Source organism: Panthera uncia (assembly GCF_023721935.1).
Source record: "Panthera uncia isolate 11264 chromosome B3 unlocalized genomic scaffold, Puncia_PCG_1.0 HiC_scaffold_1, whole genome shotgun sequence".
Classification (NCBI taxonomy): domain Eukaryota; kingdom Metazoa; phylum Chordata; class Mammalia; order Carnivora; family Felidae; genus Panthera; species Panthera uncia.
The window spans coordinates 91,448,748-91,475,417 of NW_026057582.1; the positions used below are offsets into that span (position 1 = coordinate 91,448,748).

Below are 26,670 nucleotides of genomic sequence, written 5' to 3' on the forward strand. Positions count from 1 at the left end.
AATTATGAAGCATGGCAGGGGACAATAGCAAACTATTGGAAACAGAGAAAAAAGTAGAAAATAGAAACCAACCGACAGGTGATCTAGATATTAGAACTATCAGAGGTCGACTTTAAAATAATTGTGGTTAACATGTACATTAAAGTGGATGATAAAATGAATAATTTCCCTAGAAAACCAAATGGTACAATAAAAGAAACAAAAACTGAAGAATTTAAAAATATAACAATGTAAATTAAGCATTCAGTTTGAGTTTAACAGCAAATTAGACACAGCAGCAGCAAGGAATAATTGTAAACTAGTCATTAAAAATATAAAAACTAAGCATGGAAGGGAGAAAAAAGTTGAAAATATCAGCAAAAGCATAAACACATAAGATATCTGGCAAAAGGTCTACCATATGTATAACTGGACTTTCACAAACAAGAACTGAGAGAATAGGGAGTAATAACAATTTTTGATACTCAGATGAGAATTTTCCAAAACTCCAAAAGAAATCAAGCTGAAAATCTGAGAATCTCTGTGAATTCCAAACTAGATAAATATGAAGCAAACCATACCTAGGCACAGAATAATAAAAATACTGAAAAACAAAAAGACAATTTTTGAAGTAGCCAGAAGAAAAGACCTATCATCCCAACAAAAGAGTCATAAGAATATCAGCTTACTTTTTAAAAGAATGAGTGGAGGTTTGAATGTAATGGAGCAATACCTTTAAAGTGCCAGAAGAAAAGACTACCAACCTAGAGTTCTATGCCCAGTAGAAATATTCATCCAAATATAAATGCAAAATAAGGATTTTTTTCCTAATAAAAAGTGACTGAATTTGCTACCAGTAGTTCCACATTTAAAAAATAAATAAACAAAAGGAATTCTTTAGGCAAAAGGAAAATTATTCTGGACAGAATCACAGAAACGCAGGAAAATGAAGAAAAAAAACTGAAAAATTGTAGGTAAACCTAAGCAAAAAATGACCATATTGACAACAACAGATGTTATTTGTTACTGCTGTCTTGTTGATTTTAAAATATACAAAGAATTAAATACATGATATCAGTAACACAAAAAGTAGGCAAAGAGGTAAAATGTTCTAAATTCTTAAATGGCTCACAAAATGATAAAAGTACTATAAGTTAATTAAATAGATATGTTGCAATCTTAAGAATAACCACAAAAAGAATATTACGGGAATGATAAGTAACAAGCTAATAGATGCTTGGAAATGGAATAATAGAAATATTGCAAATGCAAAGGCAGGCAACAAAAAAGAGAAAAGAAATGTAGAATAACAAATAGTAAGATAATTGATTTAAACAAATATATCAGTAATTATATTAACCACAAATGAACTAAATACTTAATTTAAAAGTCAAAATTTGTCAAACTATTTTTTTTAATGTTTATTTTTTTGAGAGAGAAAGAGAATGAGAACGAGCAGGGGACAAGCAAAGAGAATCCCAAGCAGGCTCCACGCTGTCAACACTGAGCTCTGTGCAGGGCTCTATCTAATTCACAAACCATGAGATCATAACCTGAACCAGAAACCAGTTGGATGCTGAGGCTCCTGGGTGGTTCAGTGGGTTAAGTGTCCTACTTCAGCTCAGGTTATGATCTTGCGGTTCATGAGTCTGAGCCCCACATTGGGCTCTGTGTTGACAGCTTGGAGCTTGCTTCAGATTCTGTGACTGCCTCTCTCTCTGCCCCTCCCCCACTCGCACTCTGTCTCTGTCTCTCTCAAAAATAAATAAGACATTAAAAAAAAAAAGAGTTGGATGCTTAACCAACTGAGCCACCAAGATACCTCTGTCAAACTATTTTTTAAAAACACTATATACTGCATCTTAAATTTAAGAACATTAAAGCACTGAAAGTGAAAAGAAAAAATATATAACATGTAAACATTAATCAGAGGAAATCTGGTATCACTACATTAATCTCAGATAAAGTGGACTTTAATACAGTAAGAATTACTGAAGATAAATAGGGACAATCCATAATAATAGAAGATTATTCTTCCAGGAATATGTAACTCTAAATTTGCATACATCTAATAATGTAACCTAGAAATATATAGAGCAAAAACTGACCAAACTAAAAGGAGAACAAGACAAATTTAAGAATAACAATACACTAAAATATGGCTGTGCTGGTTAATTTTACACTTGATCTTAGCCAAAAGGCCGAGAAGCAATTTGTGCGGGTTAATTTTAATATGTCAACTTGACTGGGCAATGGGATGCCTGGATATTTGGTCAAACATCATTCTCCATGTGTCTGTGAGGGCACTGATATGAAAAAGACCTTTAAACATTTGATGATCTTTAATGTAAAAGGCAGAATAAATATTCTGTTATTCCAAACTACAGAACAGAAAGTACACTTAACAAGGATGTGAAATTCTAGTTAACATGCAGAATTTACTGCCCAGAGAATGATGTATCTTCTAAATTATATGCCTGAACTACTATTAGAGTAAATATTCAAGGGGGGAAAAATCAGCAACACTATAGGAATAGATTGTCAGGTTGGAAGACAATGTGGACATTGTCTGATGACTGAAGATCCTTTTAATTCCCAAGTTTTATCATTCTGTACAACTTAAAGCTATATCAATAGAATTATTAGATCAAAGACAGTAGCAATTGGGAATAAAGTATAACATTAGGCAAGATGTCACGATAGGCACTGTAGATTTAAGAGTCATCTCCAAAGAAATGAGCAGAAGAAGAGGAGTACTCTGAGGAACACATTATACATAGAGAAAAGTATAGAAGACTGAACCAGGGGAAATTTCCACCACTGAGGTCCAGTGAAGGAAACAGGGTCATAGCATGCTGAGAAGCAAGAATTTCCACAAGAATCATGAAGACCAGGAAAAAAGAGCATTCAAGGAGAAAATAGCCACCACCCCCCAAACCCATTGAGAAGTGATAAAGGATGTTGTTGAGGATCAGCCCTCTTTAGATAGTCTCCAGTGACTAGTGGTTCTTTAACAGCAGCCCAACCTAGTCCACATCCTGAGTAATAAAACATCAGATTGATCAAAGCCTACACAATACCACAATTGAAAAAACTTAAGAGCAGCACACAATTTTGCAAAGTGTATGAGAGCCAGAAGACATCTCTTTTCTACACTTTCTATTTGCAACTGTGCACAGTGACTATAAAGGCAAAATTTTAAGTACATAGTGTACTCTCTATGGAGAAAAAAAGACTTCTATTTCAAAGAAATTTAAGCAAGACATAAAAATCTAGAATGTAAATAGGACTAGGAACACTAACGCTGCTCCTCCTTCTCTTCCAGGTAAAAAACTGATGAACCTATGAATGGAAAGCTCATGCCCTGAAATACTTAGGATGAGCAGCAAAGATTTAGTCTCTGGTTTAATTCTATCATCTTTTGCACAGAATTTTACTAAAGTGAAATGGAAGGAATTGGGAATTTCCCCCTCATCTCTAGTGGTACCAAATAAAATTTCCCATGTCCTATTTCCTCTGGACACCAAAATGTTATTAAAACATACAGGAAAATTCATTAGAAAATCCTAACCCCAAAGTTATGAGAGTTTTTGCAAAACCAGCACTGTTCTTAGTGTATCATTGGTTAGTACTGATTATCACTTCATTCTAATGGCCTCATTTTCAGTTAAACTAAGAAAATAGATGATTTTGAAAAAAATTTCATTTTCTTCAAATTATTATATTAAACAAAAACCAAGCTCAAACAACAACTATTACCTTCACAAGTATAACTGCAAAAGTACTTAAGAAAGAACTTTTGGATTTATCATTGTTCCATAAGGGATAAACGCAAGCAGAAATAACACTCTTTAAACACATATATTAAAATATATACATGTACTTTTATATGCATTGATACAGTGCCACCAGGTAGTTTCCATGTCTTCTTTGTCTTTATAATCAATCCTCTACCGCAGGACCAACCCACTACCTGATAAATAGTATATGATCACAATAATGCCTGAGAAGCAGGAGGATAAATTTCAACCAAAAAAAAAAAAAAAAAACAAAAACCTCCTTTGTAAGCACAAGAGATGCATTGCCTAGGGCCCACAATACTTTTAGGGACACATAAAAGTGTTTAAATTTTAATTTATTTTAAAATTAGAAGAAAAAATGAATATAGCAGTAATACATTATACTTGTCTTTATACGCACACAATTGTAAACTACAGTTTTTAATATTTTGTAGAGGAATGGGCCAACAAAATGTCAATGAAAGAAATAATGTGGGGGCGCCTGGGTGGCTCAGTCGGTTAAGCGTCCGACTTCGGCTCAGGTTATGATCTCACGGTTGGTGAGTTCAAGCCCCGCATCGGGCTCTGTGCTGACAGCTCAGAGCCTAGAGCCTGTTTCCGATTATGTGTCTCCCTCTCTCTCTCTGACCCTCCCCCGTTCATGCTCTGTCTCTCTCTGTCTCAAAAATAAATAAACGTTAAAAAAAAATTTTTTAAAAAAAGAAAGAAATAATGTGACCCCATAAACATACTGAGCAAGGGCTTCCCTGTGGACTAATGCACGCTGGCTCCACAACCTCCTTGGTTCTTTGGAAACAAGAAAAGCTTTAGCTAGTTTAAAGAAAGCCTTTATTACCTACTTCTTTTCCTTCCTATGTTACCAAACTACATGAAATCTCAATTAAGAATTTTACACAAGAATAATGCTCTTCATAGGCTTTAAAATGATTTGTCTTGGGCCTCCCATATAAGCTATATGGAAAGGGTGAATTATCAAGAACAGAGAACTTCCAGGGAAGACGGTTCAGGAGCAGAACCCTAAGCTCATCTTGTCTCAGGGATACAAACTAGATAACAGCCACATCAGTTTAAATAACCCAGAAACCACCAGAAGTCTGGCACAACAAACTCTCCACAGCTAAATATAAAGAGGACACATCAAAGAGGGTAGAAGTGAGGAGACACAGTCAGAATCTCAACAGACCCATGGGCCTTTCCATGGAAGGAGTGACTCCACAGGTGCTGAGATTGGAATGGAACAGACCCTCACAATGGGCACCCCAGGCCCAGAGAATCCCCATAACATTTGGCAATGAAAACCAGAGGGGTGTAATTTTGCAAGTTATTTTAACCATCAGAATTTAACACCTGGAACTTGAAAAGTCAGCCTGTTCTACTCTGGGAGAGTCAGGAGGGAGGACAATATGGAACTGAGTCCCTACCCTAAAACAGCGCAACAAACATTCCCGAGGACATGCGTGAAGCACAGAAGCACCTGTTTGAAAAACGCCTGGAGTTTACAGGAGGGCTACTTATTTATAATCTCAGAGCATACACTGGAGAAACAGGGGTCCTTGGGAGATGCCTCAAGGAATAAAGAAGACAGTGGGCACCATTTCCCTCCCCTGCCCCTCAGTCTAGACAGAGACCTACAGGAACCAGCACGGCACCAACACTGGCTATCTAGCTTGCTGATAGCTGTGCCCTTCCCCAGCATTCTCCAGGGTCCAGACCTCACTTCCAGGTTCTCTCTCAAACACGACCCAGGCACAAACTTTGTTAACACCAGTGCCCGCCCCCAGTACTTATGTGGATCCACCCCCTCCAATATGCCCTTGGCCAGAGCCTACCCAAAATGGTGCCACAAACCTGGCAGTATGCAAGCATCCCCAACAGCGGCCAGCACCACTCCAAAGGGACTCCTGCCCCAGGGAGAGGGGAAGATAACCACACACCCCCATCCAACTGTGGCCCCAGCAGTGGGCTGGGGACAGACATGAGGTCTGACTGCAGGCCCTGTCTACCAACAAAAGCTTCTAAGGGGACAACACAGGAAAAGCACCCTGCAGTTCGGTGCTACTGTATCTGTAGAAAATGCCTGATCTGACTCAAGCCCAAGGCAGCCCCAGACTGGCCCACTAACAACACAGTGACCAAACCCTGCCCACAACAGGCAAAAACAGCCATTGCAGACAACCGGAATGGAAGCAAATGTAGCTAGGCTACAACAGCATGGTGCACACAACACACATAGGAGATACCTCTGAAGCACCAGCTGCTGGTGAAGAAGGGACACTGCATTTCAGGGCACTACAAGACCTCTTCTTCATAATGCCTCTACACATAGAAACACACAGAAACAATTACACAAAATGAGGAGATAGAGGATATGCTCCAAATGAAACAAGAGGACAGAATCACAGCAAGAGATCTAAAAAAAATGAAGGTAAGTAAAATGCCTGATAGAGAATTTAAAGTAGTGGTCAGAAAGATACTCACTGGACCCAAGAAAGACTGAAAGACCTCAGTGAGACCTCCAACAAAGAGATAAAGAACATTAAAAGGAACCAGAGATACAGAACTCAATAACTGAAATTAAAAATACACTAAATGAAACCAAAAATACACTAGATTGGGAATGAACAGTAGACTACAGGAAACAGAAGACTGGATCATGACCTGGAAGACAGAGTAATGGAAAATAATCCAGCTGAATAGGAGAGAGAAAAATTCATTTTTCTTTATTTTAGAGAGAGAGCACAAGTGAGGGAGAAGGATAGAGGGAGAGAAAGAGAGAATCTTAAGCAGTTTCCATGCTCAGCATGGAGTCCAACACAGGTCTCAATCCCACAACCCTGGAATCATAACCTGAGCTGAAATCAAGAGTCAGATGCTCAAACAGCTAGCAACCTAGGTGCCCCCAAGAAGAAAAATAACTTTAAAAAAATGAAAATAGACTTAGGGAACTCAGCAACACCATCAAGCATAATAACATTTGCATTATAGGGACCCCAGAAGGAGAAAAGAGGCAAGGGGGCAGAAAATTCATTTCAAGAAATAATACCTGGAAAGTTCTCAAATCTTGGGGAGGAAACAGAATTCCAGATGCAGGAAGCACAGAGAGCCACCAACAAAAATCGACCCAAGAAAATGCACACCAAAACACATAGAAATTAAAATGGCAACAAGCAGTGACAATGAAAAAATTTGAAAAGCAGCAAGAGAAAAGTAAAATTACATACAAGGGAAACCCCATAAGGCTATCAGATGATTTTTTGGCAGTAACTTTGCAGGCCAGAAGGGAGTGAAATGATATATTCAAAGTGATGGAAGAAAAAACTGCAGCTAAAAATACTCTATCCAACAAGGCTATCATTCAGAATAGAAGGAGAGATAAAGAGTTTCTCAGACAAACAAAAATTAAAGGAGTTCATGACCACTAAACCAGCCCTTTGCTTGAGTGGAAAGGAAAAACCATAAGTATGAATAAGAAAAGTAGGAAGCCCAAAAGAAATTAAAAAATAGGTATATTTTTAAAAATCAGTCAAGAGATCACAAAATAAAAGGATATAAACTATGACACCATATACCTGAAACCTGGGGAGGGAGAACACTAATGAATGGGTTCAAACTGAAGTGAACATCAACTTAATATAGACCACTATATGCCTAAAATGTCACATATAACCTAATAGTAACCACAAATAAAATACTGATAATATATATGCAAACAATAAGAGAAAGGAATCCAAGTGTATCACTAAAGAAAGCTAGTAAACCATGAGAGAAGACAGCAAGACAAGAAAGGAACAGAGAAAAACTACAAAAACCACCATACTAACAAAATGGCAAATAAGCACATACATATCAATGACTACTTTGAATTTAGGTAGACTAAATGTTCTAATCAAAAGAAACAGGATGACAGAATGGATTTAAAAAAAAAAAAAAAGCAAGCCCCAGCTATATGCCACCTACAAGAGACTCATTTCAGACCTAAAGGCACCTGTAGATTCAAAGTGAAGGAATGGAGAAGCATTTATCATGCAGATGAAAGTGAAAAGAAAACAGAGGTAGCAATACTTATATCAGACAAAATAAACTTTAAAACAAAGACTGTAATAAGAGACAAAGGAGGACACTATACAATCATAAAACAATCCAACAAGAGGATATAACAATTGTAAATATTTATGTACCTGACACAGGTGTACCCAAATACATAAAGCAGCTAATAACAAACATAAAGGAAGTAATCAACAGTAATACAGCAATATTAGGGTATTTTAACACCCCACTTACACCAATGGACAGATGATGCAAGCAGAAAATCAACAAGGAAAGAATGGCTTTGAATGATACACTGGACCACATGTATCTAACATATATTCAGAACATTCCATCCTAAAACAGTAGAATATACATTCTTGTCAAGTCCACATAGAACATTCTCCAGATAGATCACATATTAGGCACAAATCAAGACTCAGGGCACCTGGGTGGCTAAGTCAGTTGAGCATCCAACTTCAGCTCAGGTCATGATCTCATGGTTCGCGAGTTCAAGCCCTGCATCAGGTTTGCTGCTGCCAGAGCAGAGCCCACTTCAGAACCTCTGCTCCCACCTCCCATCTCTGTTCCTTCCCTGCTCTCACTCTCACTCTCTCAAAAATGAATAAACGTTTATTTTTTTAAAAAAGATTCAAGAAATTCAAAAAGATTGCAATCAAACCATGCATCTTTTCCAACCACAACACTATGAAACTAGAACTTAACCAGAAAAAAAAATCTGATAAGAGAATACCTGGAGGTAAATAACATGCTACTGAACAATGAATGAGTCAACAATCTAAGAGGATATCAAAAAATACAGGGAAACAAATGTAAATGAAAACACAATGGTCCAAAATCTTTGGGATGCAGCAAATCTGTTCTCAGAGGGATGCTTACAGCAATACAGGTCTGCTTAAGGAGCAAGAAATCTCAACTAAACAACCTAACCTCACACCTAAAGGAGCTAGAAATAGAAAGAAGTAGAAAAAAAGAAATAGTAAAGATTAAAGAAGAAAAACAAAATAGAAACTAAAAAAAAAAAAACAATAGAACACATCAAAACCAGGAGTTGGTTCTTCGAAAAGATCGATAAAACTGACACCACAGAAATACAAAAGATTATCAGAGAATATTATGAAAAAATTAGAGTCCAACAAATTGGACAACTTAGAAGAAATGGATACATTCCTAGAAACATATAACCTCCTGAAACTGAATCAGGAAGAAACAGAAAATTTGAATAGACCAATTACCAATAAGAAAATTGAATCAGTTGTCAAAAAACTCCCAAAAAACAAAAGTCTAGGATCAGACAGTTTCACAGGTCAATTCTACCTAACATTTATTTTTTTTTTTAATTTTTTTAACATTTATTTTTGAGACAGAGAGAGACAAAGCATGAACAGGGGAGGGTCAGAGAGAGAGGGAGACACAGAATCTGAAACAGGATCCAGGCTCTGAGCTGTCAGCACAGAGCCCAATGCGGGGCTTGAACTCACTGACCGTGAGATCATGACCTGAGCCGAAGTCGGCTGCTTAACCGACTGAGCCACCCAGGTGCCCCTCTACCTAACATTTAAAGAGGAGTTAGTACCTATTCTTCTCAAACTATTCCATAAAATAGAAGAGGAAGGAAAGTTTCCAAATTCATTCTATGAGGCCAGCATTACCCTGATACCAAAACCAGATAAAGACACCACAAAAAAAGAGAACTACAAGCCACTATCTCTGATGAACATAAATGCAAAAATCCTCAACAAAATACTAGCAAACCAAATTTAACAATACATTTGAAAAATTGTACACCATGATAAAGTAGATTTATTCCCAGAATGCAAAGGTGGTTCAATATCCACAAAGCAATCACTGTGATATATCACATTAGTAAAAGAAAGGATAGAAACAATCATTATACAATCATTATAATAGATGCAGAAAAAGCATTTGACAAAGTATAGCATCCATTCATGATTAATAAATAAAATAAAAAACCTCTCAACAAGTTAGGTTTAGAGGAAACATACCTCAATGTAATAAAAACCCACAGCTAACATCATACTTGATGGTGAAAAACTGAGAGCTTTTGTCCAAGATCAGGAAGAAGACAAGGAGGTCCGCTGTCTCCACTTTTATTCAACATAGTACTACAAGTCCTAGTCACAACAGTAAGACATGACACAAAACTATCCAAATTGGTAAAGAAGTAAAACTTCCACGATTTGTAGATGACATGATACTGTATGTAGAAAACCTTTAAAGACTCTACCAAAAAACTACCAGAAAGAACTACTAGAATTCATAAATAAATGAATTCAGTAAAATTGTAGGATACAAAATCAACATGCAGAAATCTGTAGCATTTGCATACACTACAAATGAAGTAGCATATAGAAAAATTAAGAAAACAGTCCCATTTATAATTGCACCAAATACAATAAAATACCTAAGAATAAACTTAAGCAAGGAGGTGAAAGATCTGTACTCTGAAAACTATAAAAAGTTGATGAAAGAAATTAAAGACAACACAAACAAATGAAAAAATTTTCTAAGCTCATGTTTTAGAGGAACAAATATTGTTAAAATGTCCATAGCACCCAAAGAAATCTATACATTTAATACAATTTCTATCAAAATACCAACAGCATTTTTCCCAGAACTAGAACACCCAATCCTAAAATTTGTATGGAATGTCCCTAAGTGGCCAAAGCAGTCTTGAAAAATAAAAAAAATGGAGGTATCACAATCCCAGATTTCAATATATACCACAAGGCTATAATACTCAAAACAGTATGGTACTGGCACAAAAAATAGACACATAGAGTGGCTCAGTCAGTTAAGCATCTAACTCTTGATTTTGGCTCAGGTCATGATCTCACAGTTTCAGGAGTTCAAGCCCCATTTCTTGTTCTGCTCCGACAGTGCAGAGCCTGCTTGGGATTCTCCCTCTCTGTCTGCCCCTCCCCCATTTGCACTCTCTCTGTCTCTCTCAAACAAATAAACTTTATTTAAAAAAACATAGACACATAGATCAATGGAACAGAATAGAAAACCCAGAAATAAACCCACAATTATATGGTCAATCAATTTTCAACAAAGGAGGCAAGAATATAAATGGCAAAAAGTCTGTTCGATAAATGGTGTTAGGAAAACTGGACACTACGTGCAAAAAAAAAAAAAAGAAACTGGAACCGCTTTCTCACACCATACACAAAATAAACTCAAAATGGAGCAAGGACCTAAATGTGAGGCCTGAAACCATAAAAATCCAAGAAGAGAGCACAGGCAGTAATTTCCTGGACATTAGCTGTAGCAGTATTTTTCTAGATATGTCTCCTGAAGCAAGGGAGACAAAAGCAAAAATTAACTATTGGGACTACATCAAAATAAAAACCTTCTGCACAGCAAAGGAAACAATCAACAAAACTAAGTGACAACCAACTGAATGGAGGAAGAGATTTGCAAATGACATATCTGATAAAGGGTTAGTATCCAAAATATATAAAGAATTTATGCAACTCAACATGAAAATAATCCAATTAAAAAATGGTCAGAAGACATTAACAGACATTTCTCCAAAGAAGACATACAGATGGCCAACAGACACATGAAAAGATGCTCAACATCACTCATCATCAGGGAAATCCAAATCAAAACCACAATTAGATAGCGCCTCACACCTGTCAGAATGACTAACATCAAAAACACAAGAAACAACAAGTGTGGAGAAAAGGAAACCTCATGTGGGTTTGGTGGGAATGCAAACTTGTGTAGCCACTGAGGAAAATAATATGGAGGTTCTTCAAAATATTAAAAATTGAATTACCCTATGACCCAGTAACTGCACTATTGGGTATTTAACTAAAGAATACAAAAACACTAATTTGAAGGGATATATGCACCCCTTTGTTTACTGCAGCAATATTTACAATAGCCAAATTATGGAAGCAGCCCAAGTGTTCTTTGGTAGATGAACGGATAAAGAAGAAATGGCATGTGTGTTTGTGTGTGTGTGTGTGTGTGTGTGAATATTATTCAGCCATTAAAAAGAATGGTATCCTGCCATTTGCAGTGACATGGGTAGAACCAGAAAGTATAATCCTAAGTAAAATAAACCAGAGAAAGACAAACACCTGGTAATTTCACTCATATGTGGAATTTAAGAAACAAATTTAAATGAACAAAGAAAAAGACAAACCAAAACAGACTTTAACTAGACAGAACTGATGGTTACCTGAGGGGAGGGGGGAAGAATGGGTGAAACAGATGAAGGAGATAAAGAGTACACTTAGGATGAGCCCTGAGTAATGTATCCAATTGTTGAATCACTATACTGTATACGTGAAACAAATATAAAACTATATGTTAACTATACTGGAATTAAAATTTTTAAAAAGAACAGAAAATAGGGGCACCTGGGTAGCTCAGTCGCTTAAGCGTCCGACTTCAGCTTGGGTCGTGATCTCACAGTCTCTGAGTTCGAGCCCTGCATCAGGCTCTGTGCTGACAGCTCAGACCCTGGACCCTGCTTCAGATCTTCAGATTCTATGTCTCCCTATCTCTCTCTCTCTCTACCCCTTCCCCAGTCACACTCTCTCTCTCTCTCTCAAAAATAAACAAACACGAAAAAAAGGAAAAAAAGAACAGAAAATAGACTCAATTAGCTGGAATTCTTTACATCTTAAAGAATATGAGATTTATATGAATATGATGATAATAAACAATAAAGCATACATGACAAAATTTTTGTTTCCCCACAATACCGTGTTTGGGCTTGTTATATTTTCATATACATCACCAATGGCCCAAGCTTCCTGATGATATTGTGAAAATTTACATAAATGCAAATACATTTTTATTAAATGTTGCAGACATTAAATATATCATTGAGGTAAAATACCACTTCTGTATGATTTTTTTCCCCTGACCACCCCGGGCTGATTAGAAGGTCTCTAGTCTGTGATCCTCTGGCAAATTTACTACTTGTAGTAATGTTTAACAATTCTTAAGTTATCATTGCTACTGTAAACAACTGTGTAAAGATACATGTATTTTACTGAATTGTAAAAAACCTACTTAAAATCAAGAAAGAGTGGCACTTCCTAGCCTATCATAAGGGCTCAAAAATGTTTCTTAACTGACTACATAGCAAATGAATACTTTAGGTTATAATAGCTCTCCAATCTATTACCAAATCTATACAAACTGATATAACCCAAAGATGCATCATTCCCAATCATGATGATGCAAAGGATGGTGTCAGCTTTCTCCAAAAATCTGCGCCAGAGAAGATACAGACCCAGATGTGTGGCCAAAACATTTAGCCTCATTACACAGAAATGACTATTGGTCGGTAAAATGAAATTCTATGTGAGGAAGATCAGAAAGTTGCATTCCTCATAAAAAACACTAGTTGTCCACTAAAAAACAAATTATCTATATGGTATTTGTGCCAAAAATGTACAATCCAAATATGTTTAGGAGTTGGACTGGACTTTTCCAAAATTCTATACAATGAAAAACTGTTCTAAATTTAGAAGAAAACAAAGGGACTAAAAGCCAAACACAATGTGTGAACATCCATTAGATACTATACCAAAAATAAAAACCAGCTCTGAAAGATAATATGTTTTAGGGACAAATGGAGAAATTGAAAAACAGAATCTATGTCATTAATTAAAGTTATACTTTTTGGGTGTTGTGACAATCTTGTAGACAAGAATGTCCTTGTTGTTAGAAGATTTTCCAGGGATGCAAGGATGATTCAGTAGCCACAAATCAATCAGTGTGATACACCACATCAACAAAAATGAAGGATAAAATCAAATGATCATCTCAACAGATACAGAAAAAGCATTCAACAAAATTTAACATTCATGATAAAAAAAAAAATTCAGCAAAGTGGATACAGAGGGCACATATCTCAACATAATCAGGGCCATGTATGACAAACCCACAGCTAACATCATCCTCAGTGGTGAAAAGCTAAAAATGTTTCCTCTAAGACCAGGAGCAAGACAAGGATGTCCAATCTTGCCACTTTTATTCAACACAGTGCTGGAAGTCCTAGCCACAGCAATCAAATAAGAAAAAGAAATTAAAGGCACTCAAATGGGTAAAGAAGAAGTAAAATTGTCACTATTTGCAGCTGACAATAAACAATTGGGACTATATCAAACTAAAAGGCTTTTGCACAGTGAAGAAAACCATCAACAAAACAAAAGGCAACCTACTGAGTGGGAGAAGATATTTGTAAATGATATATCTGGTAAGGGGTTAACATCCAAAATATTTAATTCATACAACTTGAGATAAAAAAAAATCCAAGTAAAAATGGGAAGACGACTTGAACAGACATTTCTCTAAATACATACAGATGGCCAACAGACACATGAAAAGATGCTCAATATCACTAAGCATCAGGGAAATGCAAATCAAAACCACAATGAGATAGCACTTCACATCTGTCAGAATAGTAGAATCAAACAGACAAGAAATAAGAAGTGGTGGTGAGGATGTGGACAACAGAGAACCCTCATGTACTATTTGTGGAAAGGTCAATTGGTACAACCACTATGAAAAACAATATAGAGTTTCCTCAAAAGATTAAAAATAGAAATACCAGGGGTGCCTGGATGGCTCAGTTGGTTGAGCATCTGACTTTGGCTCAGATCATGATTTCACAGTTCATGGGTTTGAGCCCTGCATTGGGCTCTCTGCATCAGGGCGGAGCCCACTTTGGATTTCTCTCTGCACACACCCCCCCCCCCCCTCACGCTCTCTCTCTCTCAAAAAAAAACATTAAAAAAAAAAAATAGAAGTACCATACCGTCCACCAATTCCACCTCTGGTTATTTACCCCCAAAAAACAAAAACTCTCATTCAAAAAGACATATACACTCCTATGTTTATTGCAGCATTATTTACAATAGCAAAGATGGAAGCAGCCCAGTGCCTACCAACAGATGAATAAAGATATGCTACACACACACACACACACACACACACACACACACACACACACACACTGGAATACTATTCAGTCATTAGAAAGAATGAAATCTTGCCATTTGGGACAACACGAATGGACCTAGATGGTATTAAGTTTACTGAAATACATCAGACAGAGGAAGACAAAACCGTATGATTTTACTTATATGTGGAATCTAAAAAAACAGATGAACAAACAAAGCAAAATGGAAACAAACTCATAAATACAGAGAACTGGTGGTCCCCAGAGGGAAGGGAGAGTTAAAAAGTACCAACTTCCAATTATAACATAAGTCACAGAAATATAAATTGTTACATAGGGAAAATGGTAAATAATATCATAATAATTTTGCATGGTGACAGATGGTAATTACACTTACCACAATGAATATTTTGTAATATATATAAATGTCAAATCACTATGCTGTACACCTGAAACTAATATAATATTGTATGCCAACTATATTTCAGTTAAATATAAATAATTTGGGGGGCACCTGGGGGGCTCAGTTGGTTGAGCATCCAACTTTGGCTCAGGTCATGATCTCGCAGTTTGTGAGTTTGAGCCCTGCATCGGGCTCTGAGCTGTCAGCACAGAGCCTGGAGCCTGCTTCGGATTCTGTGTCTCCTCCTCTCTCTGCCCCTCCCACATTCATGCTCTGTCTCTCTCTGTCTCTCAATAATAAACATTTTAAAAAAAATTTTTAATCAATCAATAAATAAATAATTTGGGGGCACCTGGGTGACTCAGTCAGTTAAGCATCCAGCTCTTGAGTTTGGCTCAAGACATGATCTCATGGTTCTTGGTTTCGAGGCTCGCATAGGGCTCTGCACTGGCTGACAGTATGAAGCCTGTGGGGGAATCTCTCTCCAGCCCTCTCTTTCTGCCCCTCCCCCACTCACTCTATCACTCTGTCTCAAAATGAATAAACTTAAAAATAAATAAATATTTTTTTAAGAACACAAGGGAACTTTCTGGTGTGATAGAAATTTTCTGTATCTAGTTTTAGGGTAGTACAGACAGGTGTATACACAATTGTCAAAACTCATCAAACTGAATACTTAAGATTTGTCTATTTTTGTATATAAATTACACCTCTACAAAACAAAATGAAATGAGTTTAAAAAGTAAAATAATAAAATTAAAATTAAAAGTCAGATTCACTTTGTGTCATCTGAAGAGCTCAACACTTACCAAGTGATTTCTTTTTACTGCAGAACATTATTGCAGCTGATTATTTTTCACCAGGGTTCAACAGTTGATCTATGTAGAAAACAAGAAAAGTACACAACATTAGTATTTGTAAAAATGTCCATTAACCATAAGTTTACACCTTTTAACTTTCTTCCTTGTCAAATATAGATGACTAGGAATCACTGACAAAATCACGAATAACAGATTCCATTTATCTTATGTAGATAATAATTCTACACAAAAATAATCTATTTGTATCATAGACACTATTTGAAACAACATAAGGTAAGCCCAAATGTGCCATTCAATTGGGCATTAAAATTAAGCCAAATTTTCTAATTTATCTCAAACCCTATGAATCAGAACATAACAGGGGTAAAGCTACAGCATCTACTTTTTATTCAAATGTCATTAGATGACTCCTTCCCACAGCTAGCACTGGGAATCACTGCTAAATTGTGGGAGCTACATAGGAACCTAAATTATTGGCCAGGCTCAAGGGAAACAAAATGCAATTCAAAAATGTTCCTCAATTTATTCTGTGCATAGTCTTCCCCAGGTAGTTACCTAAAAAAACCCAGAATAATGTCGTTATCATCTTTCAATTTTTCCCTACATGTGTTCTAATTTCCTTCATATGGCAAACTCTATTAAATATTTAGGATGAATATAGAAAGGGGCAAAAAAAAAGGATTTCAAACATTTAGAACCCAATAGACTGTGGAAATGAAAATGAACCCAGGAAACATTTCAAAGACATGACCGGGTAGGCAGAGGTACTGAATACATGTTCTTTCGGTTTCAAAGAGAAACAACTTCCTTGATTCCTGCTCAAAGAAGTAGTGTGGCAGGATGCAATAAACACACATGAAGAAGTTGGTCAGTCATATAGAGATCAGAGGAGAGGAACAATAATGCTTATGGCTTAGCGGTTACAAGACAGGGGGATGCAGAAGAAATTCATCAATGCCTATTGCTCTAATACATATCTCTCAGAGTCTAAAAAGCCTGAAACCATCAATATTTCTTCCTGTCATGCCCCCAGATCCACAAGTCCCCATCTGCCCCCCGCCCCCCCAGGAAAAGCAGCAGCCTGCTGAGGGCACACCTAGTCCTGAATGTGCCTGACAAATAGGACCACTGGCATTTTGTGAGACCTACTGCTTTTCTAGGGATTGGATATTAAAATGATGAATGTACTAAGAAAATAGGGCAACTGCTGCCAGGTGCTGCTAGCAGGGATAAGTCCTTAAATATTAAATGTAAATCACTAACTCTTCTGTTTCTCCCCCCATACCTTCTACCAACTGTGCTGCCCTAGATGAGCCCTCTGCTGCCTCCTTGCCTTGTACCCCACCACAGCCTCAGGCATCTGGTTGCCTCTAGGAAAGCCTGCTGACCAGTGATTGCTTTTCCCTGCATTGCTCAGAACAGGTTTCCCTGCTCCAGCCTTAGCCACCTACAGGCCAGGGTCCACAAGGAAGCACAATCATTGATATAAAAGATAAATGACATCTGTGACAGCCCTGACAAAAACCCCCAATCACTTCCCGATGGCCTTAGGGGGGAAAAAAAAAAGACCAAGGGGAGCCTGGGTGGCTCAGTGGGTTAAGCATCTGACTCTTGGTTTCGGCTCAGGAAACGATCTCACAGTTCATGTGATAGAGTACCACATAGGGCTCCATGCTGACAGTGCAGACCCTGCTTGGGATTCTTTCTCTCCCTCTATCTCTGCCCCTCCCCCACTCACTCGTGTGCACATGCTCACTCGTGTGCTCGCTCTTTCTCCCTCAAAATAAATACACATTAAAAAAAAGAAAAGAAAGGCCAAATTCTAACATGACTCCTTGGATGTTCCACATCCTTGGATGTCCCTGTTCATTTTTCTAGCCTGATTTCTCCTCATAGCCCCCTCTCCTCCTTGCATCCCCTCATGTTTATACTCCAGAAATACCCAGTTCAGCTTATTTCCAGCTAGGAGCCCAGCACATGCTCTTCCCTTTGCCTATAGCCACCTAACTCCATCCAATCTCTTAACCAGACTAACTCCTACTTATATTTCCAATATCAATTCATATATCACTTCCTCTATGAGGCCTCTCTGATCCCCCAAATCAGAGATAGAAGCACCTCTATGTGCTCTCATGTAATCTAAAAGTTCCCATTTCAGAGCCCCTATCACTCTAGAACATAATCTCCTATTACATTATATTGGCTATATCCTCAGTCCACAAACTCCAGCAGGGCAGGGACTTCATCTGTTAGGTCCACAGTTCTATTTCTAGCCTCTAATGCTTGACTGGCATATAGTAATGCTTAATAAATATTTGATAAATGAAAGAATGAATGATGTCTTCAATTTCTATTAGGAATGGACCAAGGGCTTTCAGACACAAGAAGGCGCTTCCCTTGTCTAATTTTTTTATTCAAGTGTAATTAACATACAATGTTATATTAGTTTCAAGTATACCACATATTGATTTCACAATTCTATACATTACTCAATGTTCACCACAATAAGTGTAAAGACACTTCCCTTTTAGCAACTATCCCTTCCCAGGACCCAGCCCCATGTTCTAGAATGTCTTAGACCTTCCCAAGCTGGGGGTCACCATGCCTTTCTTGTCATCAACTTCTTCTTTCTGGCCAGACCCCATCCTCTTTTATACCCCCATCTCCAGCCTAGGAAAATTGTCAAAGGATGAACAATATTTGCTTAGCAATAGGAATAGTGTTGCAGGCAAACTGAAGAACACAAGAAAGAAGAGAAATTAGCAAAGCTTAGGGAAGAGAACAAAAGGAAGCACTGGAAAGAGAGAGAGAGAGAGAGAGAGAGAGAGAGAGAGAGAGAGAGAGAAAGGCACTGAAAGGATGTTTTGAGGTAGGGCCTTCCTACAAGAAATAATAGGTTTTCACTGAAGAATGAAAAAGTGGGTTTTCATTGAAGAATGAATATCTTTGTTCTAAAAAATAGTCACAACAGGGGTGCCTGGATAGCTCAGTCAGTTAAGTGTCTGAGTCTTGATCTCAGCTCATGTCTTGAACTCATGGATTCTGTGACAATGATATCTGGATCTGGTGGCCCCATCTGGCCAGATGGTTAAGGCTCATCTGCAAGTTCTAAGCTAACTTGTTAGGGCTTTAAAATTCTCTCTGGGGACTACCTCAAATGTGTTGTGTTTTCATGGGCTCAGAGTCCCTGGAGCAGGTGAAAGGAATAATGATTCTTTAAGCAAGATGGCAAAAGGGACTCTACACCCTGACAGGTGGCAATTAGAATGCAAGCAGAAGAAAGAAATTCAATCTCTCAGGAAGTTAATAAGAGTACTGGCCACTGGCCAGCTTATTTTTTCTTCTTAATGATTTGCTACAGTGCTTTGAGGGATTAATACTAACAGATACCCATTTCAAAAGATGAATATATAATATAAAGGTAACTAGAAAATATATATATGTGATATCACCCCTCCCCTCTCTTCTTTTAGATCCTTCTGTAAGTACTTCTCATTTTAAAAGCTCCTAATCAAGCAAACAGAAAGCAATACCATATTCTTCCTAAAACTACCTCTAAGACATACAGCTATTTCATTTTTTTTTGTTTGATTTTGTTTTTCTTCCATCACTTTATTTTTTTATTATTATTTTTTTAATTTACATCCAAGTTAGTTAGCTGATAGTGCAACAATGATTTTGGGGGTAGATTCCTTGATGCACCTTACCTATTTAGCCCATCTACCCTCCCACAACCCATCTAGTAACCCTCTGTTTGTTCTCCATATTTAAGAGTCTCTTATGTTTTGTCCCCCTGCCTGTTTTTATATCATTTTTGCTTCACTTCCCTTGTGTTCATCTGTTCCGTGTCTTAAAGTCCTCAGTTGAGCGAAGTCATACAATATTTGTCTTTCTCTGACTAATTTCACTTAGCATAATACCCTCTAGTTCTATCCACATAGTTGCAAATGGCAGCTATTTCATTTTTAATTTCTCTAATATCACCTTCCAAAATGTCTTCAAAACCTTTTATTTTAAAGGTACTGAATAAATTTATTTTGTAAATTTTAGCTGTTTTGGCTCTCGTAGAAAATATTCTCTACTGAATAATTCATCCACAATGATAATATGATCACTATTGTATGAATATTTCCATAAGATTTGTGAAAGTTATTTCTTATTAATGACCTTCTTCAAGTGTTCTCACTCCCTAAGACATAAAGTTATAATGACAAGTTAAGAACTGACCTTCAGGCCCACATTGCCTCCAATCCAATATTTTCCTTCTAACAGCACCAATTCCAGGCACACTTAATGGAGGATTCACACTGGTGTGAATGGAGCATTCACACCAGATGCTAGTTTAACTTTCAGGAAGTGAAATTTAGTGCTGTCATTCTTGGACATTTATTAACTCACCAAAATACCCAGCTGACACTCCAGTTCTAAAAGATGTCAGAGGAAAGAAAGTCATCTTTTGTTCAACTTTTGGAGCAATTAAGGTCTAAGGAAATAAACCAATCAGGTGGGAGAAAAGGTTTGCTAACGTGAAATCTAGCTCTAGAAGTAGGAACTCAGGATTCTGAAATTCAACCATTTCCAAGTACTGAAGCAAATAGTATTCATTTACATGCATACATTCCTTGCTTTTGATGTCACCCCAAAATAGAGGAAACGGAAAAAGGAAAGCTGCTGGTAGGTCTTATTTAATTCTTCGTTTCATCTTATTTAATTCTTGGTTTCATCTTATGCAAGTAATTAAAATGATGGTTTCCTTGTGTGAAAGTGATGGGGGGGAGGGGGTTACAAAAAAGAGAGATGGGAAAAGAGGAAGACAGAGGAAGGAGTAGCTAACAGCTAAGTAATAGCTAAGGGTTTTTATGTATATTAATTCATTTTCAAAGGCAATGACTACTCTTTTTTTTTAAAAACATTGGAAGTTATACTTGCATAAAGGATTTTTTTTTTTACATTTCCAGTTCAGGTTTTGAATCTTGGTTACAGAAAATAACTCTTCTAATGGAAAAATAACAAAGTCCAAAGAAGACTCTAGTTTGTTCAGGGAAAATAAAGAGTTGGTTTCAAACACCTTGAGACTGAGGGCAATAACAAGACATCCAAGTTAGGAATGCTACTTCAACAGCTGTATGCAAAGGAGAGCATCCTGTCCATAATATGATTCCACAAGGTCTCTACTTATAGTGAAAATGGGTACACTTGAGTGCAGGTGACTCAACATTTTAAACAAAGGATTCAAATGGAGATTCCCTTTAATGATATGAGGTCATTCAACAATCAAGTTATTACAGTTAATTCCCCATGCTCCAATTCCATGATCACCAAGCCACCTGCTGATAATAACTTGCTTTCCCACAGAAGTCTGCCTACAGGGAAAGAGTACACTAGTCATGCATGCTGAAATGAACATTCTGGTCCTCCTGACAGTTATACTACACGTTCTCAATTGTCATTCTTATTTTATATTACCAGTCTCCTGAGCTAGTATTAGTGTAACTCAGAAAGATAAATCTGGTTTTGGTATGCTGTTCAATTGTGGTCAAAAACCTACAGGACAAACAACCCGTTCTGAATGCAATAAACTCATCAAGAGGCCTCCAAGTAAATAGCCAGACCACTGACCTGCTTAAGGGGCAGCAGGATGTGGTGGTTGGAAGCTTGTCCTTTGGAGTCAAACAGGCTAACCTTGGATCCCTGCTTTTTCCACTAACTCATTACAGAATGCAGGACAAATATACTCCGTAAGCCTCAGAACCTACTGGTTGGACTATTGGGAATGGGGGCACATGATGAAAAGGCTCATTAGATATTAGTTATCTTGAAGCCACCCTCTGAACTTTCTCTGTCAAAGTATCTACATAAATGAGCACAGTGAGTCTAACTTCCTTCAGGACATTCTACAATAAAACAAAGCAGATAAGTGTGAATGGATAAGAAATCTTTAAAGAAAAGATGTGTTTGTGGTGGGAGGGAACAGTCCTATGAATAAACTGAGGGGAGGGAAAACAGTGGGAAGAGAAAGATCGAAAACTCGAGATAGAGGGGTACCTGGGTGGCTCAGTCGGTTAAACATCCAACTTTGGCTCAGGTCATGTGAGATGGAGCCCGCCATCAGGCTCCGTGCTGACAGCACAGAGCCTGCTTAGGATTCTCTCTCTCCCTCTCTCTCTCTCTGCCCTTCCCCCACTTGTTCTTTCTCTCTCTCCCCCTCTCTTTCAAGAAAAGAAAGAAAGAAAGAGAGAGAGAGAAAGAAAGAAAGAAAGAAAGAGAATACAAGATAGAATGACAGAAATGCAAAGGAAATGGAGGAGATAGAAAAATAAAGGGAAAAGAAAGGAGTCAAGGCAGTTGAGGAAAAGACAGGAGCACTGGAAACCAGGAGAACAACATGGGACAGATTCCTGGCAGCTTCTCCTTCCTTACCCAGAGCACCGCCCAGGTGAGCCCCTCCCTGCCTGTCTTCATCTCAGGGTCTTGAGAGGAACCAGAGTGCCCCCCCAGGGGAATCCTCTACCTCCTTTGAGCACAGTGGGTTCTCTCCAGTTCTCAGGACACAGAGCCAAGGGAGAAAGGACCCATACAGCTTCAACAAGCCCAATCCCAGACCTCACCCCTTGTGAGGACCTCCTGTCCTCTTCTCCTCTATTCTCCATTCTCTTCTGGCGAGCTTTCCTTCTGCCCTCCCCAACTCTGCCTTCTCGTCTTCTTTGGAAACACTGTACTATATGGAAGAGACTTTTAGGATAATAGGATTCCAATCCCAGCTCAGCTACTTTGTATCTAGTGTTACTTTGACCAAGTCACTTACCCTTCCTAAGACTAAACCTTTGAATCTGTAAATTAGAGACAATAATGCCTTCCTCCTAGAGCTGTTGTGAGGTTAAATATATACGCATAGGTGGTTCACTCCATAAAACATGTTCTCTCCCCTCCTCCCATTTGTCTGTTCTTCTACTACTTTTTCCCTCTTTCAGTCTCCCAGCTTCCCTTTCCTGTTTCCCTAACTTTCCTTCAGGTTTTTCACTCAGTCACTTATTTCCCAACCCAATTCACCTGGTCTCTGAGGACTAACCCAACCAAGAGTGGAAGGGAGGGGGACTGACCAGCACCAGGGTGGCCAGCACCAGGGTGGGCACAGGAAAACCCTGAAAAGCACTCTTGCCTGAACAATAGTGGCATCTGAGGATGGGAAGCTAGGAGGGCAGAATTAGGGCACTAGCCCTTTCCCTCCTCCTGCTGCCCTCCATCTTCTCTGGTCCTACCCTTTTCCCTTTCCTTTCTCTGCCTCCAGGTCCCCAAAGGCAAAAAAGCAAAGCCTCAGTGAATTCTCCCACCCCTGGACAAGGTGACCTTGGGGTCATATCTGCTGGCAACCCTGCCTACCAGCCCAAGAATATCCCCTGGGACCAGGCCCCGGAGGGATAAGGGAGGTGAGGCAGAAGCACAGGGAGAAGACTCAGGAAAGGGAAATCCTGGTGCAACAGGGAAATCCCAGCCTTGGGAGGGGACATCAGTGAAGGATAAGGAGTAAGACTGTGCTTCTTTCCTACATGGGTACAGCTTTGAGTGTGATAGTGGGTGGGAGGTGTAGATAATGTTTTGATCATATTTAGTGTCAGTGACAGCTGCCAACAGCCACAGTCACTTGCCAAGTGTCCACACTGGACAAAAGTGAACACAATTTAAGCCAGTGAGTGTGTGTGCATGCCTGTGTGTGTGTGTGTGTGTGTGCGTGTGTAAGTGATGGCTGTACAGCCAAATTTCTAAACTGCTTAGCAATTACATCTAATTACCATGGCCTAACAATAAATTATTCTATTTCTTGTATAATGTAGATTAGATTTTGTTGTGAGTTGTCATGTCAACACTGCAGTCTGTTTATGTTCCATTAGGCATGCAGCTGTTCCCTGGCCACAAAATTCTGAAGCAGTGGGAATCCTGCTTCCCTTCCTCCTCTTGTTTATCCCCTGTTCATTTTTTCCCTTGCTCTCCTTGTTTCTTTTTCACTTTCCTTTCTCCTTTCCTAGCCTGCTCTTGCTGCCTTCTCTTGTGCATTTCTGCCCTTCTCATGCTGCCTTTCTCTAACAAACATGCCTGCTTTGGCTTAGTCATCTTCCTTCCCCCTCTCACTTCCCTTTCCTTCCACCAGTTTGCAAGTCAGACAGCCAGAGCCTGGTCCTGCCAGCTTCAAAGCCTCCAGCAAGTTCCCTCTCTTCTAAGCCTGGTGTTCTCATCTGTAAACGGGACAGTTAGAGTAACTCACTGGATCACTAGGCATGCCTGTAAAGAATTTAGCACAGTGCCTCCTGCTACAAAGTTAGTACTCAAGAGAGGGAAAGCTTTTTTTTTTTCTTAACTGTATGTTTAACTCTCCACAAGTAGAAAACCTCCTATCAAATTTGAGAGTCATCCCTATGGGTATTCAATCACCAAACACTTATGGGTGCCTATTCTATGTCAAACCGGGGCTCAGTAGATGGAGGTAAGGATCATTAGTTCCTACCTCTATCCCTTCCAAAGCCTGTAGTCTGGGGAAGATGAAAACAGATACACAGACCATTAGAATGGCAAGTTCTGGGCTGTGATGGAAGGAAGGACTGAGCACCATGGAGGCAGAGGAAAGGGAGCCACCAAGCCTGTTTTGTGCAGTCAGCTAAGACCTCACAGAGAATAATTCTGAGTTGAATCTTTTTGAAAAGGAAAGAGTTTGCTCAGCAAAATGAGGTAAAGAGGCCAAAGGAATAGCATGTGAAAAGATCCAGTACTGTGAAAGGGAAGAGAAGGTTGGGGAAGTAGTGACAGTCATGGCAATGAGATTTTATGGTGATGGAGCTGGAAAGGTAGATTAGAGATGGATTCTGAAAGAAGTGATCACCTTCATCATTGCCATCATCATTACTATTCACTGGGTACTTGATCTTGTGCTAAGTACTTGCCATGTATCATCTCATTTTATCCTCACCAAAACTGTATAGGTGGGGACTATCATCATCCCCATTTGATAGGTCAGGTGACACAGAACAGGGCTATGTTCAAGACCCATGGTTAATCCTGCAGGTAATGGGGAGGAAGAAGAGATTTTTAGAGAATGATATGGTTATAATCCGGGCTCCCTTGTCCACTGTCATTACTCTCTTGGTTCTCCCTATGCAAGTGCATGCTGTCAGCACTTTTAGGAAGGTTATGCTCACAGCATGGCCTGGCATGGAGAGAGGTGGAGAAGCAATAACAATAGGCAAGTGGAGCCAGATTCTGGAAATGTTTCTGCAGTTGAATTGACAGAGTTTATAAATGGCCCCTAGGTTGGTGTACAGGACAAAGAAGAACCTCAGATGACTTCTAGGGTTTTGGGCTCAGGACAATGAGGGGACAGAGGTGCCATTAGTACAGCAGGGAAAAGAGAAGGAAGAGAAAACAAAGGAGCAGGAATTGGGATGGGAGAATAATACATTCAGTTTGAACACATTAGGCTTGAAATTCCTCTTTATCTTTGAAAACATCCTCAGCACTAAAGACAAAAGACAGATTCGTAGACATGGAATCATCAACATACATGAAAGCATTGAAGTCATGGGAAATGAATGATCTCACTCAGAACAAGAATAAAAAGAAGTGAGGAGAGGACAGAGGATGAGGATGAGTCAATACAAGGACAAGGACAGGTCCTAGGGAACACTCAACTTGAAAAGAAGAGTCAGAGAAGGATATATCAAAATAAAATGCTCAGCCTTTCCTACTGTGGCATCTTCTCTGGGCATCCAGCACAGAGCCTGACATAGTGCAGGTGCTCGACAAGCTCAAGCTGACTAAAGAAAAGGAGAAAGGAAAGAAAGGGGAAAAAAATCTCCAAAAATGCAATGACCGATATATTTAGTATTTGCATTTACTATTTAATCAGAAATTACTATTTGAAAAATATTTAATATTGCTAAAAAGTCAAGTAAGTCTATAGGTATGTGGAACACTTGGAGGTTACTATTTTCTTTGACACCTTTTTTTTTTTTTAATGTTTATTTTTGAGAGAGACAGAGACAGGATGCAAGTGTTGGAGCAAAGAGGAAGTCAGAATTTGAAGCAGGCTCCAGGCTCTGAGCTGTCAGCACAGAGCCTGACACGGGGCTCGAACTCACAAGCTGTGAGATCATGACCTGAGCTGAAGTTGGATGCTCAATCGACTGAGCGACCCAGGGCCCCTCTTTGACACCTTTTTGTAAGAAACCCTGAAAACAAATACCAGCATCTAATTCTTGTACACGCAATGCAAGCATCTAGAATGCACCCATTAAGAAGTTTTATTTCTAGGAAAGCTACAATTATAATTTATTTTGAAACAAAAAGTGAAGTCTTTTCCTACTAAATGGAAATTTCCAATTTACCATGTAAAAACAAAATAAAATCCTCCTGTGCACAAAAAATCCCCCAGGGGCACAAAAATTACTTGATCCCTCATTTTTGAAGATGCATGCATGATGGAACAATATAAAAGCACAAGACAGATAAATATAGGTTTTTAAAAATCACTCTGAATTTCCATTTCAGTAAATGCAAAGACTAGCACAGAACAACACCTGAACAAAGGTGGCCATTCATGAAGAGAGATGTTGTTAATTCTACATATGATCCTATATTTCTTCATTTCCTTTCTAATAAGCCTTCAGCCCCCAATTATTG

The 26,670-nt window shown here is 38.5% G+C and overlaps 1 protein-coding gene across 10 annotated transcripts in view; it reads right to left on the reverse strand.

The window, feature by feature from the left end:
* Positions 1–26,670, reverse strand: part of ATP8B4 (ATPase phospholipid transporting 8B4 (putative)) — a 259,446-nt gene that overhangs the window by 223,908 nt on the left and 8,868 nt on the right. For 8 of the 10 annotated variants that reach the window (XM_049611656.1, XM_049611662.1, XM_049611663.1 and 5 more), the window contains one exon: positions 15,991–16,059. In XM_049611656.1, coding sequence (XP_049467613.1) covers positions 15,991–16,018 — 28 coding nt within the window. In that variant the 5' untranslated portion in view covers positions 16,019–16,059. Of the gene's footprint in view, positions 1–15,990; positions 16,062–20,229; positions 20,648–26,670 lie in introns of those variants that run through there. The other 2 variants (XM_049611655.1, XM_049611669.1) reach the window with 2 other exon arrangements.